Consider the following 20,492-nt stretch of genomic DNA (forward strand, 5'->3'; position numbering starts at 1 on the left):
GTTCCTTACGGCTCTGAGAGCTGATGTGAGCAGAATCACACTCCATGTATGCTATATGCAAACACACGTGTATTTATGCAACTTTCTGGGATTTTCTATTTTTAATCTCTGTGATGTTAGATTTCCTTCTCCTCAAATCACATTAAAAAGAAGCCCTTTTGATGAGGGACAGCATCATTAGAAAGTGGTTCTGTCCAGCTGTGACTCTGACAACCTGGTGACCGGGGGTGATGGCCAGAGGCCCCCCTGAGTGAGTGTTCAGAGTCCCGAGTGCCCCCCTTCAGCCTGACTCGACCCGCACGTGGGATGGATCCCAGCCTGTACCTTCATCTTCAGAGACATCCAGGATCTCATCCACCGTCTCGGGGAAGCTCATCCGGTGCTTGTCCGTGATCAACTGAAAAGAGAAAAAAGCAAGGAATTCAACCCCAACACCGCAGTGGACCCTTTCACCCAGCCGGCAGTTATCTGGTCATGACTGGAGACCAGAAGGAGATGAGAAAGGAGGTTTGTCCCAAATGAAGAGAAGGACAAGAGGGTCTCTGGGGTCTGGCAGGAACCGTAGGGGGCGATGAACAGAACCCCAGCTTCTGGTTGCCTGGTCCCGGCCCTCAACTCCGTCCTGGCCGCCCCTTGGTCTGGTCCAGGCCCCAACTCTTCTAGCCACCAGGTGGCAGTAAAGCCCCGCCTGATGGAGGAGGACCGCCCCCCTCCTACCGCACTCCCAACCCTCAATTCTTCAGGCTTCAAGCTTCCCTCAGGGATCCCAGGACCCCAGAACACGCTCCACTTCCCGGGGTACCCCCGAGGGCACCCTGCAGGCGGTGTGTGCCTGAGGTGGGGGTGCAGGGGAGGAGCAGACGTACCTCGACGCTGGTTTCGTCGGTGACAACCTTGAGCACATCTGTTACAGAAATGTAGCCTAAGCGCTTGGCTATGGCGAGAGGCGTGGTTCCATTCTGGGGAGGGGAGCAGACGGAGGACGTGATCAGCCCAGACCCACACCCCAGTCGTTCACACCCGGAGCAAGACCCCGCACGCGTGTGTGCCCAGATGGGTGTGGTCAGTGGTGCTCAAAGAGACCGGCTGCCCTGGTACATAAACCGCCAGTGCTGGGTGTTCAGAGATCTTGCCACCAAAGTCAAGAGCGGCCGAGAGGGAGCCAGTGGGAAGGTCAGGGTCAGGGAGGCACCGGGTGGGGTTGGAGGAGTAAGGGGGCCCCAGGCGGTACTGCCCACGGCTGCCAAGGCCAGTTTTTCGGGTGTCAGTTGCTGAGCGTGGAAACAGTTCAAATAACCCACACACTTCAGTGAACTCTTCTAAGGCCAGCCAGAAATCCCAAGTCACCAGAAAATAAGGGAGGGGCAAATTTCTACTCTGATTTTAAAAGGAAGAGCTAAGTGAAACTAAATGGATAACTAGGCTTTCCTTCTTTTTTCTTTTTTTAACTTTTTGGCCGCTCCACGTGGCGTGTGGGACCTTGGTTCCCTGACCAGGGGTCGAACCCGCGCCCTTTCAAAGTTCTCTGCTTCCAGGGTCTACCCCATGCAGATTCGGTCCCATCCACAGCTACGGCTTCAGCAACCACAGCGACAGTCAGAGGTCCTCACGTTTTCTGAGCTGGAAGCAGTCATGGAGATAAGCCAGTATCTCTGACAGTCCCGTTGTCCGGGGAGGAAGTGACCCCTGAACAGTGACCGCTGACGTGGCTGAAGACTCGCCCGAGGCCCCCAAACGTCAGGAGCCCCCCCCGCCAAGACATTTGGTTTTGTTCGCTCTCATCACACTGAGAACAGCTTCACAGATTTTAGCAAGGATTTTACTAAGGGTTTTGACAACATTTAAACAAAAATAAAAGGGGGAGGGTAAGCGGTGCTATTAGGATAACCTTCCACCTTCCGGAAGGAGGCCCCATGCCCCCAGGAACCTGTTCGGGCTCCAGATGCTCTGGAGGATGACCTGAGCTTCCCCGGTGAAGGCTCGTCTCAGCGGCCCCTGGGAGAGCAGGTCTCCGGAATCAGGGCCCCGGGCGGTACTCACCGAGCTGACCTCGTTTGGGGAAGCACCATGTTTGAGAAGCAATGTCACGATGTCCGTATGGCCCTGTTGAGCCGCCTGGTGCAAGGGGCTGTATCCGAGCTGTAAAGCGGGTAGACATTTGGGAGGATGAGCCAGCGACAGAGAAAGCACTGCCCACCCACCACAGAGCCTGTGTCTTCTGTACGCATTTTCCCCATTTCTTCCTCCAGCATCAAAGCTGAAAATTGAGGCGGAGCCCCACGTGTGCCCAGAGTGATTCTAGGTGCCTCTGCATCTGGCACTGGTCTTGTTACCGACCAGGGTCCTTGGCTTTTCCAGTCAATAGAAATTGATCAGAGACCAGACAAGAAACTCAGGCAAGGCTTTATTGGGGCCCCTGCTGCAACGGGGATGGGGGCTTAAAAATAAGTAACAGGTTCCCTTGCTTGCTCCCCAAGGCGATGGGACAAGCTGTTTCCTGACATGGAGTGATGGTAGGGGCGGGTCCAAGGGTCAGGCTGGAGGGGTGACTCAGGTGGTTTGCCCTTGGGTGGTGGTGTGTGCGGGGGGCATGCACAGGACCCCACTTTTGCTTCTGACACCCTGGTTTTGCTCCCAGCTCTTTAGAAGTGGCAGCTGGGTTTTTGGTCTCTGTGTATCTTGTCATCCATGACTTGCCCCAACTGCTCAGGCATGGGGTTATTTTTAGCCCCTTATAGAGTCTTTGTATCTTTGTTGCTGGAGATATTTGTCCTGGTACAAGCCCTGCAGCAAAGGCGGGTGGCCCCAGCGTTGTCTCTGTCTCGGGCATTCCCATACCTTGGTCTTGGCATTGACGTCTGCCTGGTGCTGCAGCAGAAACTTCACCAGCTTGATGTTCCCGTAATGACTGGCCACGTGGAGTGGAGTGTAACCCATCTGGGAAGTAACAGAGGAGAGACAGTGACCGGCAGGGCTTCTGGGGACAACACGAGTCACTCTGAGCTGGATGAGAAGGAAACTCGCACGGTAACGGTGGTAAAGGGGAGGATGGATGAGGAGGCCTTGGCAAGGTTGGCAGAGGCTCCCTGGGGTCAACTGTCCAGGCCGTCAGAGGCCAGGGACCTCGGAGGGGCGCGGGGCTCAGGGTCGGGCAAGCGCAGCATGAGGTGAGCAGGGGAGACTCAAGGTGGGCAGGCAAGCGGGCGATGGGAAAACCAGCCCTGGATCTGGGGAAGAGGGCCCGGCAAGGAGGCGCCCGTGGGCGTTAAGTCTTGGTGGTGAGTGAAGTTCCCCAGATGAAGTATGGTGAGATAAAAGGGGTGCTCATGGAACTGAGGCAATATTTACAGGGAGTTCAGAAAAGAGGGTGGGGAGGGGGCAGCAAAGAGGGAGGAGGGAAGGCGGAAGAGACCGTGCTGCAGAAGCCAGGACGGCGCACTCGGAGAGCAAGGGAGCCGGGAGGGCAGGGGCCGGGCATGAGAATGAGGTCCCTGCTGACCCGGACAAGACCCGCCCTGCCCTGCTATCTGGGCTACTGAGTGGTACAGTCAGGTACCACGATGGTAGGAACTGGCCATGGCTTGAAATGAGTGGGCTTTCAGTATTTATTCACTTGAATTTTGGCCACAAAGGAGGTAATTCTCAAGGAAGCTGTTCTGCTAAATATTTTAGTGCTCCCTCCACAGGCTGACAGGCCAAGGCTCTCACGGCCCCTAAGTGTCCTGGGGAGCCTGATCCCAGAGACGATCTGGATCCATACCCTGCAGGCTGGACCTGAAGTGATGGGCTTGCTTTGAGATCTCTAAGTTCTAATAAAAGTCCGTCTAGTCAAAGCTATAGTTTTTCCAATAGTCATGTATGGATGTGAGAGTTGGACCATAAAGAAGGCTGAGCACTGAAGAACTGATGCTTTCCAACTATGGCATTGGAGAAGATTCTTAAGAGTCCGCTGGATAGCAAGGAATTCAAACCAGTCCATCCTAAAGGAAATCAACCCTGAATATTCATTGGAAGGACTGATGCTGAAGCTGAAGCTGCAATACTTTGGCCACCTGATGCAAAGAACCGACTCACTGGAAAAGGCCCTCATGCTGGGAAAGATTGAGGGCAGGAGAAGGGGGTGACAGAGGATGAGATGGTTGGACAGCATCACTGACTCAATGGACCTGAGTTTGAACAAACTCCAGAAGATGGTGAAGGATAGGGAAGCCTGGTGTGCTGCAGTCCATGGGGTCGCAAAGAGCTGGACAAGTCTTAGCGGCTGAACAAAAGCAGCAGCAAGTTCTAACTCATAGCATAGGACCTCTCAGGGCAAGATCCCAAAAGACTAAACTGGGCCCACCAGAGAACCTCAAAGATCCAGAACATTCTTGGGTTTTAAGCAGGTTCCTGTAGAAGCTGTAGGCAGTTGGGGATAAACTACGTCTTGGATTTTTCTGGGAGCCTTTAATGGAGCTCTGGAGGGGGCTGGGGCTGGAGGGGGTGTCACGTTGTCCCTTTCTTTTAATACACTTGCCTTGCAGTGAAAAGGAACAAAATGATGCCTCTTCCAGGAAGCTTCCTTTTCCCACCAAGTGGAGAGACCCTCTCCTCCCTCTATGCTCCCTTGGGCTCATTAGCGCCCTCCTTGCACCGGACATCACACCCGCTGTCCCTTTCTGCCTCTTACATCATCTGCAGGCGCCTGGAGGCAGATTCCACTGTGTGCTGGGCACTGGGCTTTCTCCATCCCCCACCCCAGATCCGGCCCCGCTGCCAACCCTCTGCACACAGATAGGCTCTGGGAATGCTGACCCACTCTGAGCCAAATCTGGACTAGAAGGCACAGAGTTCTCCAGCACATCCAGGGAAGCCTGACATTTTGACACCTGGCTCATGTAAGACAGAGGTTGGAATCATGACTCACTACAGAGGCTCAAAGAAGTTTTAACCAACTTCTTAAACTCCCCACTGGAAAGTGAGTCCATTGACCTGGGGTCCACTGCTGCCCCTAGGAAGTGGCACACAAGAATGGGGCGCTGTGTCCTCGGGGTTTCCAAACTCCTGGGATGGACCTGTGAGGGAGGCCAGAGTGGGCAGGCCCGTGGGCACAGGGGGAAGGTGTGGACAGGATGCAGGCTGTGGGTCTTACCCGGGTGGTGGCGTCCACCGTGACACCGTGTTTGATCAGCACGTCTGCCACTGGAACGTGGCCTTCTTGTGCGACCAGATGGAGGGGAGTGAGTCCACTCTGGGAAGGAAAAGAAGTTCATCAGCTTGCAGCCAAGATAAGAGTGCTTGGTCACCCTGGGAAAGCACTGAGGTTTGGGAGTCAAACTTGGCTCTGTAGCCACTAATCAGCTATCTGACCTTGGGCAAGCTCTTCTAGGCCCCTACATCCTTAGCGAAAGGATGAGGTGGTGGAACTAAGCCAGAGGTCCGCAATGGCTTCTGCTAAGGGCCAGATCAGCAATATTTTAGGCTTAACTCCATCAGTTATAATGAGAAAGCATCTTTGCCAACGGGTGAACAAATGGGCATGGCTGTGTTCCAATAAAACTTTATTTATACAAACAAGTGGTGGGCCAGATTTGGCCTTCAGGCCGTAGTTTGCTGATATCTGAACTACATGAACTTCATTGTCCATTTCAGTGGTAACATTTCTTATTTCCACGACTTGAGATGAGCTTCAAAGTCTTGGTTTGCTTATCGAGAAAATAGAGATTATCACTGACAAATCTCAAGGGCAAAGGAAGGCTCGCTTGAGAAAACATAGACAAAAACATGTTGTAAAGCAAGATGTGCCATTTAAATGCAGTCTGTGATCCGCACACCCAGCCAGTGCTTCACTGGAAAAAGGATGGGACGATGGAAGATCCTGCTGGGACTGAAAAACGCCAGGTTCTGTAGCCCACCAGGCTCCTCTGTCCATGGAATTCTCCAGGCAAGAATACTGGAGTGGGTAGCCATTCCCTTCTCCAGGGGATCTTCCTGACCCAGGAATTGAACCCAGGTTTCCTGCATTATAGGTGGATTCTTTACCATCTGAGCTACCAGGGAAGTCCATCCATCTTATAAGGATGGTAATACTCCAGAAATCTTGCTTGATATATGTGCGCTCACAAAAAAATGCCAGGAAAGCCTTCTATCTCCTGTACCTGACTCTACAAGCCTTCCTCACTGTGGGGCAAACGGGGCTGCCCCCTCTCCAGAAGCTCCATTCACCCTTCCCTGCCATCTGTCCTTTCTCCCCGGCTGACGGGAGGCCCAGGGGCAGTGCCCCCTGCACTGAAGCCAGCGAAGTGGGCAGGGATGCCCAGAGAAGAACAGGTCCTGGGTCAGTCCCAGCTACCAGGCGCCGTGCCTGACCCCTGGGATAACACAGGAGCCTGTCTGGTGATGGGGGATGTGGATGAATGGGCATGTCTCCAGGGCAAGGCGTGGCCATCCTGCCCCTGGTCCCTGACAGAGCTCACTTAAATGGCACCAGCAAGTAACCAGTATAACGGTGCTGCCCTAATGGTTCCCTCCTGGGGGCCACCTGTCCAAACCTGTCCAGAAAGAGCCAGCAGATCCAGGAGATTCTTAAAGAAATACTAAGTTATCCTTAAAATGCTTGCCCTTCTGAACTGTATTATGTTCATGTATCATCTAAAGAAGTGACTCTCTATAGCGTATGATTCCATTTACAAGAAATGTCCATAACAGGCAAATTCATGGTGACAGAGAGCCAGGTTGCCAGGGGACAAGGGTTTGAGGGAGACGGGATGTGGCCACTAATGGGTCTGAGGTTTCCTTTTGGGGTGGCGGGAATATCCTGAAGTTAGGTAGCGGTGGTGTTCATTCATTTCTGCAAATATACCCAAAACCACCAAATAGTACAGTTCAAACCAGTGAAGTTTATGGTATGGGAGTTACATTTCAATAAAACAGCTGCTTAATAAAAGAAGTGACTCTTATAGACTTAGAGAGCGAACTTACGGTTTCTGGAGGGATAGATTGGGGGAAGGGATCGTTAGGGAGTTGAGGATTGATATTTACACACTGTTGTCTATTAAATGGATAACCAACAAGGACGTGCTGTATAGACAGGGAACTCTGCTCAATGTTCTGTGGCAGCCTGGATGGGAGGGGAGCTTGGGGAGAGTGGACGCAGGGATGTGGATGGCTGAGTCCCTCCACTGTTCACCTGAAACTACCACAGCATCCTTAATTGGCTATACCCCAGTACACAACAAAAAGCTTAAAAGTTACAAAACAAAACAAAAAACAAAAGGAGTGACTCTTAGCCTTTCTTGGGCCATGCCTTCCTTTGAGACGCTGATGAAAACCATGGAGGTCACCGGGGAACCAGTTCCCAGGTCCTCCCTCCACAGGTCGCTACACCAGGAGGGTTTTCTACTCACACACCAATAGTCCCTGGACTGATAATCCCATTTAAGGGACAGGTCAGCATTGAAAACAATGCCTTCCCTACAGAAAAAGAATATTTAGTTCCAACTTCATACATTCCTGAATGTAGAAACTGGCCTCTATTTGGGAAAGCATGCAGTGGATTTCAACAGTGACCTTTGTGTGGGTTCTTGAGTCATTCTATTTAGGAAGGACCAGCCAAGGCTTTGGCATCAGGTAGGCATGGGGTCCTACCACCTTGGAATTAGCAACCTTTCTGAACCTGTTTATTCATTTATGAAACTGAGATAAAACCTACACAGGGCTGTTGTAAGGGTCACACACATGCACACACTCACGCACACACACACACACACACACGTGCAACACCTGATTCAGAAGCCGGGCACACCACACCACAGGTGCTCCCAGTCTTCAGCTGACCCCCAACGCGATCAAGTCTACAGGAGCGTCGCAGACGCGTGTTTACCTTGTTGCCCAGGTTACCGTTGGCCTGTTTGGACAGCAGGAGAGCCACCATCTCCGCGTGGCCCTCCTGAGCCGCCAGGTGGAGGGGGGTCACGCCTTGCACCGACTCCGCGTTCGCCGAGGCCCCGTACTGCAGCAGACTACGGGCCACCTCCAGCTGGTTCTGCTTGGCGGCGATGTGCAGAGGGGTGTAGCCGTTCTGAAATAGACAGGGGCCCCCGGAGCCTGCTTACAGGAGTGCTGAGTTGACAAGCTGAGCACATACCTTCTGGTTCAGATCCTCCGAGGCGGGGCCAGGAGGTCTGGTTTAGGGCTGGTGTCACCCGGGAGGGCCACTTCAGTAAACAAACAAACCGACCGAGTCCATTGGGTTTGGAGAGGCTCCCGGACCAGCAAAGCCCTGTTCCCGTTCTCTCCATCTATGTTCTGGGCCTGAGTACCCTGTCCCCAGCAGATGCTAGGATTCAGCCAGGCAGCCTATAGAGCAACCAGCAGGCTAGGTGCGGATGAAAACACAAGACCCTCTTTCCTGCGATGAGAAGAGCATCCGGACAGTTCATGGAGGGGGAAGAACAGAGCTCTTTCTGGCTCCTTGTACGGCTGGCCCAAGAGCTCCCCTTGAGCTCCGTGGCTTCAGGCAGGTGGTATGAGGGGACAAGCCCCTGGCAAGGGACCTGGGGACATGGAGTCAGTCCTTGGCTCACTTTTATTTTATTTTTTATTAATTTTTATTGGAGGACAGTAGCTCTACAAGTCCCTGATCTACTTTAACCAGCTGTGTCACTAGGGGCAAAAGAGTCAATGACCTCTAGACTTCCTTTTGTACTTTTTTAAGGCATTAAAAGTGGATAGTGTAGCTAGGACCTGCAAGCAACCTAGATGTCCACTAACAGATGAATGGATACAGAGATGGTGGTACAAGGTGGCGGCAGACCAATACTGTAAAATCCCAGTTTAAAGCACTGAGGGACAGGGTAAGATCCATCTCCATAGTGGATTTTATGGGGAAAGGAAAAGTCACTTACCCAAAGAAGGAAACTGAATAACAAAAATCATTCTCTTTCGAGGAATTACGTAAGACCATTCTAGTGTTCCTCCTTTTAGATTGGATTATGTTATGAGAAAACATTAAATCCTTTGGAGGCTGTGTTCCCCTGACAAGACTGGCATTTCGATTATAGTAAAATTAATTAAACAAAATGAGTTTTGTACTGTATCAAGAGGGAGCCAAGGAAAGAGGCAGGGTTCGGTGGATCAAGCCTGAGATCTGGAGTCAGGCCCACATGGAGAGCCTGCTCTCTGAGCATCAGAGAATCTTCTGACTTCAGAACGCAGGTGCTTTTAGCTGGAGCCCTGCTTCTCAGACTCGTGTGTGTATGAAATCACGTGGGATCTTGTTAAAGTGCAGATTCTAACTAGGCGGGCCCCAGATTCTGCATTCTGAAAAGGTCCCGGGTCAGGATGAGGTGAGACCGGGGTGAAATGTGGTGAGGCTGAGGCCCACCCAAGGTGCCACGCTGCAGCCTGCGTTCCATTCCCTGCATGGAAGCAAGGATCAGAGACTTCTCCTGTGAAGAAGAGGTCCCTGGCAAGGGACCTGGGGACATGGGACTCGAGCACTTATTCTTGTTGGTATACCCGGGAGTCCAGGCCACTAGGCCAGACAGTGGAGGATGTGCGGCAAGAACAGCATCCTGTCCTGGCAACGGGCAAGCTTGCCCTGGAGCTCAGGCTGCCGGGTGACCCCCGGTTAAAACCGAGATACAAGAGCAACAGTCTGTCTCAAATCAGGGGCCAGCCCCTCGGAGCTCCCTCTGAGCCAGGACTACAGGGAATGAATGACCTCACAGGGGCAGGAGAGTCAGGGAGAGATGACGTGAGCCATAAAAGGCTCCTCTTTCCCCAGGCGGTGAGCTCGTCCAAAGGAACACACACGCTGGAGAGAGAGCTGCCTCAATGTTAAAACAACATCATCATCGGGATGAGAAAGGGGCGGGTTTGGTTTGGGTGCAGAGAGATTTGCATGTGAAATTCTACAAAATTGCCAGACTACTTTGGAAACTATTTTTTGCCATGGAAACAAAACCCATCTGTATAGGGTTTATGTGTGGATAAAGCTCTCTTTAAATACTGTGGGGCTGGCTCCGATTTCCTTTACATAAGGAGGGGTGCAAGGAGGAGGGGAGTCCAGCAGTTTTATTTTTAGAGGCAGGAGTAAGTCACGTCCCCCGCAGGGCCGCGTGCTGTCTGCGCAGTGATGCGGGCTCTGCCACAGCAGGGGTGGGGGACTGGAGCCCAAGGAGACAGGGCGTCTGGGAGAGGCTGTGTGCTGTGTCTCCAGGAAGGCGATGCTGTAAGTATCAGACGAGCATCCGATCTGAGCGGGGAGGGCAATCTGAAGGCCAGCACAGATCTTCCCCGACCAGGCCGCATCCCCACGGGAGTCTGCAGGGGTCAGCTGGGATCATACTTTGACCCACCCGAGACCCCTCCTGCTGAAGGGCTGAGCACAGGGGTTCGCGCCCCGCCCCCAAAATCTGTAAATTATCCTCACTCACACTTTCCTTTCTTCTGAGTCTCGACTGTCCATCTAACAGTGAGCGGAGAGACCGCGTGTGTCCTTTGCCCCGAGCCCTGCTCCCTCTCCTCACCCTCCTTCACTTGGCCACCAACCCCCAAGGCCCCTCTGCCCTTGCAGATCTTGCCACCCTCTCATCTCATCCCGCAGGGGGGCAGCCTGTCCCCCCAAATGATGCTGGTGTCAAGCTTCATCTCTGTACCTTGTTCTGCGCCCTGCAGTCCACTCTAACGTAAGCCCCACCTGCTCCCTACACTCAGGGTCCCTCAGGGGTGATGTACCCGCGACTCTGAGCATCTCAGGGGCTGGAGTGAGGCTGGTCAGTGGCCACGCGTCCCCGTGTAACATATGGACAGAAGGAGCACCACTTCAGAGCCTGAACTCAGGAGGAGATCAGAGCTGGGGGAGACTATTCACCTTTAAAACAGGTTCTGTGCTTCAAGGTTCTGGCAAGTTCACCCCCTGCCCTGAATATTCTCCAAGTGTGGCCCGTGTCCCAGCATCAAGAGCACGAGATCACCCCCCACCCTGAATATTCTCCAGGGGACCCCTGTCCCGGCATCAAGAGCACGCTATACACGCTGACCTCTGAGGTCAGGCCTGGGGACACATCTGTTGTGTGAATAAGTCCCCGCTCTGGGAGGTGACCTGTGGTGGGAACTGCCCCCACCCCCCACCCCGCTCCTTGTCCCCCAGCGCTGTGGGCAGCTCGGCGGCTTCAGCACAGCCCACCCGAGGGGTGACATCAGGCTCCCGGGGTGGGCGTTGGGGTGGGGACCGGCCGGGAGGCTTACCCAGGCGGGGCTGTGCGGGGAGCCACCCCGGGGCAGCAGCAGCTTGACGATGTCCAGGTGGTTGTGGTGCACGGCCACGTGCAGGGGGGTCAGGCCGTTCTGTGGGGGGGACGGGGACAGCCTTCACTCAGGGGACAGCCCCCTGGCCAGGCCTCAGGAGCCAGGCCTAGGGGTCCGAGTCACTTCTGCTACCCAGGAAATCCGCGGAAGAGCCATGTCAGAGCCAGGCCACTGGAGAACACAGCCAGCGGAACCTGGGCCACCTCCTCAGCCCTGGGGGCCACCCCTCAGTCCTGGGGGTCACCCTCTCAGTCCTGGGGGTCACCCTCTTACTCCTGAGGGTCACCCCCTCGGTCCTGGGGGCTACCTCCTCAGTCCTGGGAGTCATCTCATCACTCCTCAGGGTTACCCCCTCAGTCCTGGGGGGTCACCTTCTCACTCCTGGGGGGGGTCACCCCCTCAGTCCTGGAGGTCACCTCCTCACTCCTGGGGGGTCACCTCCTCAGTCCTGGGGGGTCCCTCACTTCTAGAGGATCACCTCCTCAATCCTGGGGTTCACCTCCTCACTCCTGGAGTCACCTCACTCCTGGGGGGATCACCTCCTCAGTCCTGAGGGTCACCCCCTCACTCCTGGGAGTCACCTCACTCCTGGGGGGGTCACCTCCTCAGTCCTGGGGCCAACGGGGCAGTACCCTCAGCACTCTGGCTCAGAGGGGCCACCAGGTCTTTCTAGAAGGGCAAGGCGTCGTCAGGAAGATCAGTCCCCCCAGAGGCCACTCTCCCCGGGCGGCCGCCTGATCACAAGGTAGAGATGCCACCACCCGCGTGAAGCTGCGCCTCCATCCTGGCTCCGCCCTGACCCCTGACCCCTGACCCCAGATAGGGCGCAAGGTTAAGCGCACCTTCCCGGCGGCGTTGGGGTGCGCATCGCGTTCCAGCAGCAGCTCCGCCATGCGCGCCTTCCCGTACTTGGCCGCCACGTGGAGAGGGGTAAATCCTTTCTGAGGAGAAACACCGGCCGTCAGAAGCCTGGGAGCCCCCGCCGTCCTCCCCAGGGAAAGGGCCTGCGTGCGGCCAAAGAGGCGCCCACCCCGGCTGGCATGGAATGGGTGGTCCCGCCCGGCAACCGGCCACCGCCCCTCTCTCTCCTGTGACGGAGGCAGAACCGCTTGCGCTGTTATTTGACAGCCAGCGAGCTGAGGGCTGGGGCTGGCCCTTCATCCTTCTCTCATCCCAGGACCCATCTGGATTGTTCAGAGCAGACCCTGAGACATTCCATGATGAACGGATGAAGGCTGGGTGGGTGGATGAGAAACAACAGTTCAAGGCAACACAGAGGCGGGATGGCTCTCCCCTGCCCGGGACCCAGCGGAGACCAGCCTGCTGCTTCTGGACAACAGGAGGAGGGAGGCCATACCTTGGTCATGCACGTCTGGGACGCCTCCTTTTCCAGAAGGGCCAGCGCTGTCTCCACGTGGCCCTCTCGGGCCGCGATGTGCAGGGGGGTGTGCCCGGCAGTGGTGGCCAGGTTGGGGTTGGCGTTATTTTCCAGCAGGAGCTTCACCATGTTTGTGTGGCCGATGCGAGCTGCGCAGTGAAGCGGGGTCTGGTCATCCTGGAACCCAGAGCGAAAACAAAGGACAGGAACGCTAGGGTTACCTGACCCAATGCTTCGTTTCACACAGCAGGCAGCTGAGGCCCGGAGAGGTTCAGGGATTTTCTCAAAGCCACATGGCTAGTGAGAGGAAGAGCTGAGATTCAAGTCTCCAAGTTACAGAAACTGATACGTTCTTTCTCATTTAATCCTTATAACGAATTTAGTCCTATAACAACATTTCAAGTGAGTTCTTGTTCTTAATGATTTGCCTAAAGTCTTAGCCTTCCCATCTATAAAAGGGGAAAAATGGTATTGACCTCATAGGGCTCTGGTTAGGATCAAGCAGACTGCATATATAAGAAGTCTCACACCAAGTATGATAGAATCAAGATTGCCGGGAGAAATATCAATAACCTCAGATATGCAGATGACACCACCCTTACGGCAGAAAGTGAACAGGAACTAAAAAGCCTCTTGATGAAAGTGAGAGAGGGGAGTGAAAAAGTTGGCTTAAAACTTAATATTCAGAAAACTAAGATCATGGCATCTGGTCCCATCACTTCATGGCAAATAGATGGGGAAACAGTGGAAATAGTTTCAGACTTTATTTTGGGGGGCTCCAAAATCACTGCAGATGGTGACTACAGCCATGAAAGTAAATGATGCTTCCTTCTTGGAAGAAAAGTTATGACCAACCTAGACAGCATATTAAAAAGCAGAGACATTACTTTGCCAACAAAGGGTCCGTCTAGTCAAAGCTATGGTTTTTCCAGTGGTCATGTATGGATGTGAGAGTTGGACTATAAAGAAAGCTGAGCACTGAAGAATTGATGCTTTTGAACCATGGTGTTGGAGAAGACTCTTGAGAGTCCCTTGGACTGCAAGGAGATCTAACCAGTCTATCCTAAAGGAAATCAATCCTGACTATTCACTGGAAAGACTGATGCTAAAGCTGAAATTCTAATACTTTGGCTACCTGACATAAGGAACTGACTCATTGGAAAAGACCCTGATGCTGGGAAAGATTGAAAGGTGGGAGAAGGGGATGACAGAGGATGAGATGGCTGGATGGCATCACCAACTCGATGGACATGAGTTTGAGTAAGCTCTGGGAGTTGGTGATGGACAGGGAGGCCTGGCATGCTGCAGTCCATGGGGTCGCAAGGAGTCGGATGCGACTGAGTGACTGAACTGAACTGAACTGATCCATTGTGGTTCTTCTCACAGGCAGACCTCAGAGACATTGTGGGTTCGGCCCCAGACCACGGCAATAAAATGGGTTATCACAGTAAAGCGAGTCACACAAATTTTTTTGGTTTCCCAGTGCATATAAAAATTATTTTTATATGATATTATTCTCTATTATGTGTGCAATGGCGTTATGTCCAAATATATATATATATATATATATATATATATCTCATAATTGAAAAATACTTTATTGCTAGAAAAATGCTAACCACTTGACAACCCGGGTTGCCACAAACCTTCAAACAGTAAAAAACACATTATTTGCAAAGTGCACTAAAGCAAAGGGCAATTAAACGAGGGGATCTGTCCTGTCTGAGCATCTGCCTGTCTTTCTGTCTGAAGGCTTCCCTGGCTTTCTCTATGCCAAGGGTGATGGAGGGTCAGAACTGCGAAAGGGTAAGATGATTTTTCATCCCCTGTCCCCCGCCCCTCCCCGTTTCCCCCCGAAGCAGAAGCAGTTGGTGGGCCAGATCTCTGTGTTACTCGGCCCAGGAGTGGGGGCTCTGTCACATGGTCCAAACCCAGATCGCAGTCCTGACAATAGCACCTCTGTGGCCTGTGCGGTAGGGAAGCCTGATGGTGACCAAAGCCAGCCTGCAAACCCAGCAGCAATTCTTCCCCTTCGCTCACTCAGTCCCTCTGAGATGCCTGTTACCACCAGGGGGAGTCTTTTGTTTTCAGATTAAGTAATTCCTGATTTTCACTGGCAACGCTTCCTTGAAAAAGTGACTTCTCTTCTGATACTGTGACTGCAACCACCATGCATCCTTTCAGCTCCCCAAACACTGCTTCTTGGTCTTTTGTTTTCCTAAAGAAACAGCTCTGATGCCAGCACACGTCTGGCCTTCTCAGAAGCCCTGCAAAGTGGAACCTGAGCGTTGGGTGCAACCACGTGGCCGGGACAGGGAATCTCGGCCCCACGAGCCCTGCAGCCTGGCCTCGGAGCTTCTCCTGCACTTGAAGGGCTCATGTCCAGGACCGCTCCTGCCTCCTGAACCCACCTTGGCCTTGGCGTTGACTTTGGCTTTGTTCTGGAGCAAATATTTGGCCACTTCCGTGTGCCCTGCTCTGGCTGCCATGTGTAGCGGGGTCTCCACTTTCTGCAAAACAACAAAATTATGGAGGTGTTAACTCGCTCCGGGTTTCTAAAAGGGCACATACAGAGTTCCACGGTGCCAGCTTGGGGGGCTTTTCACCCAAGAGGTGGAGTTGCCCCAGCAAGCAACATCAGCCTTTGGCCTGCTTGATGCCTGGAGGGGGGGGGGGGGGGGGGCGGTGTCTATGTGTGTGAGTGTGTGTGTGTGCAAGATACACTTAAAAGTAAACCCCAGAGCAAAGGAATGTTAATAAATGCACATATATTCCCAGAACAACACAGAAGTTTCCGAATAATTGTCCAAAATAAAACCCCAAGACTTACAGATGTGTAACAAGTTTCACTGAGATACAGACACTCTCCCCAAGTCAGAAGTCCCTGCTATTCTGAGATTTCTACCTCTGTCCAGGAGAGGAGAGCTTGGGCTCCTCTGAGCCCTCGGTCCCCAGCAAGCACCGTCTCTGCCCACGGACTCACCACGTTGGAGACGTTGGGCGATGCTTCCCGCTGCAGCAGGCTCTTCACGATGGGCAGGTGCCCCATGAAGGAGGCTACGTGGAGAGGCGTCAGGCCGGACTGGAACAGACCAGATGGGAGTGAGACGGGAGCCTTCCCCATCTCAGACACAGCCAGAGGGAGCTTAGGCTCTCTTGCCTCTAGGTGCTTCACAACAGTTTTCCCATGAAAGGGAGTTCAAGGAAATGGGTCTGCTTGCAGGAAAAGGGTGGAGGTGGGGGGAATCTCATTGCAGGGTGATTCCACCCATATTCACAGCTCAGAATATTGCATCTGACCTTGGACAGCTCCCTGAGGTCTAACACAAGCTCCTGGTCTTATCCATCCCTGATTCATTCCTTTGAGAGTTCTAGACTAGTACCCATGTGGACATGGGCACACACAGAGGCAGCCACAAAGGACAACTCTGAAGATATCTATTAGAAGAAGACCCTCAGAGGCCTTTGGATTGCCCACAGAGTTCCCCTTACCTCGGTGACCGCGTCGATGGAGGCCCCCATCTTCAGCAGCAGCTCCATGACACGGATGTGGTTCTTCTTGCAGGCGATGTGCAAGGGGGTAAAGCCATTCTGCAGCCCCACACAAAGGGAGACAGATGAGCAGAGGCTTACCCGCGAGCCCAGGGAACACCCAGACCGCCTTGGTGATGAGAAGGCGGCCTCGGGCCCGGCCCATCAGTGGTTCCCACAAACCAGAAGAGGCAGGCGGCGCGCACCATGCACCATGCATAGTTCTGAACATGTCTGCACATCTTTTCATTTTTTTAAAAAAAAATTTGGTCGTATTTTTGGATGAACTGAAAGAGCCTGCTGTTTCGTTTCCTTAAGGGGAAATTTACAATGAAAGAGAACTTGTGTGAAGCACATCACATTCCCTCGTCCCTGGAACCGCTGATCAGCTTTTGGTCAAATGGATTCCTGTACCTCATCCCTACTGTAACGTGCTATGTGTGTTAGTCACTTAGATGTGTCCGATTCTTCGCGACCCCATGGACTATAACCCACCAGTCTCCTCTGTCCATGGGATTCTCCAGGCAAGAATACTGGAGTGGGTTGCCATGCCCTCCTCCAAGGGATCTTCCCGACCTGGGGATTGAACCCAGATCTCCTGCACTGCAGGCAGACTCTTTACTGTGTGAGCAGGAAGTACTAGGATGTAAACTCCACGAGGGGAGGGATTTCTGTTTCCTAGGCTTTGTCTCTCTGCTTATTTTTTCAGTGCTTTATTCCTCTAGGGCAACAGTTCTCAAGGTTGGGGGAGGGAGGGGAGTTTGTCTCAACCACTCCCAACCCCAGGAATATCTGTCAATATCTAGACATTTTTGATTGTCACCACTAGGGGAGGAGTGATGTCAGTGCCTAGCGGGTGGAGATGGGATGCTGCTAAAGGGCCTACTATTCACGGGCCAGTCTCCCCACACTCGTGTTCACGCTCGGTCGCTTCAGTCGTGTCTGACTCTTTGCGACTCCATGGACTGCAGCCCAGGAGGCCCCTCTGTCCATGGGATTCTCCAGGCAGGAATACTGGAGTGGGTTGCCGTGCCCTCCTCCAGGGGATCTTCCTGACCCAGGGATCAAATCCACATCTCCTGCCCCTCCTGCTTTGCAGGCAGATTCTTTACCACTGCGCCCCTGGGGAAGCCCACAACTAAGAATATCGGGCCCACAAAGTCAGTAGGGCTGAAGTCAAAAAACCGGACAGTGCCCGGCTGGTGGGAGAGCTCAGGGAAAGCTTTCTGAATGAATGGATGAAGAGTGGACGAGCCATCCTTGTGGCTCTGGAGGCTGTCCTGTCTTCTAGAATCTCCTCTGGGAAGGGGCAGAGAGGGGATGGGGGCCATGGGCAGGCTCTGTGTGGCACTCCAGCCCCACCAGGAACTTCCCTGGGAGCTCTCGGCCTGGGGCGAGGGAAGAGGAACCACAGTCCCAGGAGGGAACATGCTTTAGGCCTGAGCGCCCCTCTGCTTGAGCCCCACAAGCACTCTGTGTGCCCCTCGGCCTGTTACGGGGGCTCGGTCATGAGGTGTAGGAACACGGCAGGCAGGGAGGTCATGGCTGCCTGGCCTCGGGACCCCAGCCCTCTGCCTGCCCGGAGCCTCCAAGGCGGAGACTTAGCCCTGCAGCTCTGGCCCTCGCCCCTCCGGCCCCTTCTCAACAGCCTCCCACTCACCAGGGCTCTGGAGTTGGGTTTGGCCCCTTTATCCAGAAGGACCTTGGCCACCCTGTGGTGGCCGCAGTGGGCGGCCACGTGGAGTGGGGTCAGGTGATCCAGGGTGATGTCGTCAATCTCCGCGTTGTATTGCAAGAGGAGTCGGACACAGTCGAGGTGGTCTCCCTGAGCTGCCATGTGGATCGGGGACAGGCCATTCTGGTAAAGAGGGAAAGCAAGAAACTGGAATGGAAATGAACACGGAGATTCAGGGCACCGAGTCCAACCTCGCTTCCCATCTGCCCCTAGCTGCGGGGCCTCCGCGTGGCTCTCGAGTGAGCCTGGTTCATTTTGGCCTCCACACTCCTGCTGGTCTTGGGTAGCAAACTTTCCCCTTCCCACCCGGCCAAATCCTCCAGGCCTGGAGGTGGCGTAGGCAGCACTGGAGCAGCCTGACAGCATCAGCCCCACCCAGGAAGATTAAGACCTCATACTAGAACTGAGGGCCTTCTAGCCCTGAAAGGACTTTGAGAACAACTATTCTGTTTTCTTTTTAATGTCATCCAGCCCACCCCAGGCTCTGAAGACTCCCTGAGCGCTCAGTCTCTGTCTTTTCTGGAGCTCGGGTAAAAGAGACGAGGCCTGATCTAGAGCTGAACAGACAAATGACAGTCCAAGGCTCAAATCCGGCCCACTGCCTGTGCTTGTCAGTAAAGTTTTATTAGAACAGGGCCGCTTGTTGACACATTATCCAGGGCTGCTTTCCCACTACAGTGACGGACTTGAATCATTGTGACCTTGACCATGGCCTGCAAAGCCTAAAAGTATTTAATATCTGGCTCTTTAGAGGGAAAGTTAGCCAACCTTGATCTAGATAATAGAGCCGAGTGCCTCCCGCATGCCAGGCATTGGGGTCAACATTGCATACAATGGCTAAGTTAGCAGTATTAGCCTGTCTGTTTCTCAGAAGTGGGATTCTACTCCGCATCGGCCTGACCTGGAGCCCTGCCTAAAAGCTGCTCCTCGCAGGAAGGAAGCCCACACCTTGGTTTTGGCTTGGATGGGTGCCCCGTGGTCCAGCAGGATCTCTGAGATTCGCAGGTGCCCATTCCGAGCTGCACAGTGGAGAGGTGTCAGTTCATCCTTTAAAAGGATCAAAAAGAGAAAGCCCCAGAGGCGCCCATCAGAAGCTGCTGGGGAGAGGACAGCCTGCACGCGGCATCATCCCAGCTGAAGGGGCACATCGAGTCCTTAAGGATTGGCTCGACGGAGCAGTCCGATCTCCGGCTGCCCCTGCGGGCTGCTCTAGAGGCTGGACGCCCTTTCCCCGCTGGTCACAGAGAGCCCACCTTTTGGAGTGGGGCCCCAGCAGGTAGCACTCCCTCCCCTGGCCTCACTGTGCAGCTTGCTGGCACCCACCTTGGTCCTTGTTTCTATCTGGGCCCCGCGGTCTAGCAGGAGCCGCACCATGATCACGTTCCCCCTGCGGGAGGCTATGTGCAGTGGCGTGATGCCGTTCTGGAAGGAGGGACAGATTGTCAGGACGCGCATCCTCCTTGGGGGGAGGGGCAGCTGCCCCTCACCCCGCAATCCCGTGCCCCCACCCCAAGACAGGCAGCCAGCCTGAGCCCACTGCTAGGGCTCTTCTCGCCTAAGAAAGCTTTCCAAGCCTCTAAGGACAGGCCAGCATCGTGGTTCATCACTGCAAGCTGGCCAGGCTGGGTCTCCCAGGGAGTCAACAACACGGGCTGCAACCTCTTAGAAACCCACCTGCCGGGAGCCTTAATAGACTCCAGGCTGTCCCACCCGCCCTGCGAGGATGTCCCCGGTGCCACGAGAGGTGGGGGCACTAGATTCTAGACTCTCAGTTGCCGCACGTGTGTGGGCATCCTGCCCTCCTCCCCCGCCCCTGGCCCCAAGAGCCTCACCTGGGGTGTGAAGTTGACGCTGGCTCCGCGGTTGAGGAGCAGCTGGGCTACGTTGAGGTTCTCGTAATGAGCTGCGATGTGGAGGGGGGTGAATCCCGTCTGGGGCACAATAGAGGACAAGCAGCATTGTACTACCATGTATTGTCATTTCTACCTAGGATCAGCCCAGGCTCTGAAAAGCTGGCAGGACCAGAGGACCCCACAGGTGGGCAGATTTGGACCGAAGGGGTCATCAGACATCCCACAGCAAGTTACATCCAAAAGTGAGGTGCTGCCTGTAGGGGGGGCGCCCAGTCTCTGGGTTCACGTGGACAAACCACAGACCAGGGTCACCTCCAGCCCTGCAGATGGGGCCCAATCCTCTGAACGCTACTTTTGAAGAGATTTTCATGAATGAGAGAAGCATTATGGGGTTATGACTTTAATCCTCGGGACCGTTTCAGCCCCCAAAGGGCTGCGATGACTTAGCTGGGTGGACAAGGCAGACCTCTGATCTTTGGTGTGTCAATTGCCATTATTCTGTTCCTAACTTTGCCCCACAACTAAATAACCCAGGTAGAGTTATCCAGATGGAACCCCATGACCTCTACATCGGGGGTTGGGGGGTTGCTTCGTGATTGATTTGGTGCAAATATATCATCTCCCCTGGGAGGGAGACACTGACAGCCTAAACTTATAGACGGTATGCACACCAAACAGCGTGGGCAGATGGTGGGCTGGCCAG

At 54.0% G+C, this 20,492-nt stretch overlaps 1 protein-coding gene across 1 annotated transcript in view; it reads right to left on the bottom strand.

The window, feature by feature from the left end:
* ANK1 (ankyrin 1) overlaps positions 1-20,492 on the bottom strand; it is a 109,418-nt gene that overhangs the window by 51,685 nt on the left and 37,241 nt on the right. The window contains exons 7-22 of the mRNA XM_061134437.1: positions 19,769-19,867; positions 19,260-19,358; positions 18,885-18,983; positions 17,862-18,059; positions 16,163-16,261; positions 15,654-15,752; positions 15,082-15,180; positions 12,650-12,847; positions 12,135-12,233; positions 11,233-11,331; positions 7,862-8,059; positions 5,132-5,230; positions 2,839-2,937; positions 2,041-2,139; positions 867-959; positions 325-397 (exon numbers count right to left, since the gene is read on the bottom strand). Of these exons, the coding sequence (XP_060990420.1) occupies positions 325-397; positions 867-959; positions 2,041-2,139; positions 2,839-2,937; positions 5,132-5,230; positions 7,862-8,059; positions 11,233-11,331; positions 12,135-12,233; positions 12,650-12,847; positions 15,082-15,180; positions 15,654-15,752; positions 16,163-16,261; positions 17,862-18,059; positions 18,885-18,983; positions 19,260-19,358; positions 19,769-19,867 (1,849 nt within the window). The remainder of the gene's footprint in view (positions 1-324; positions 398-866; positions 960-2,040; positions 2,140-2,838; positions 2,938-5,131; positions 5,231-7,861; positions 8,060-11,232; positions 11,332-12,134; positions 12,234-12,649; positions 12,848-15,081; positions 15,181-15,653; positions 15,753-16,162; positions 16,262-17,861; positions 18,060-18,884; positions 18,984-19,259; positions 19,359-19,768; positions 19,868-20,492) is intronic.

The sequence above is a fragment of the Dama dama genome, chromosome 32, assembly GCF_033118175.1.
Source record: "Dama dama isolate Ldn47 chromosome 32, ASM3311817v1, whole genome shotgun sequence".
Taxonomy (NCBI): Eukaryota; Metazoa; Chordata; class Mammalia; order Artiodactyla; family Cervidae; genus Dama; species Dama dama.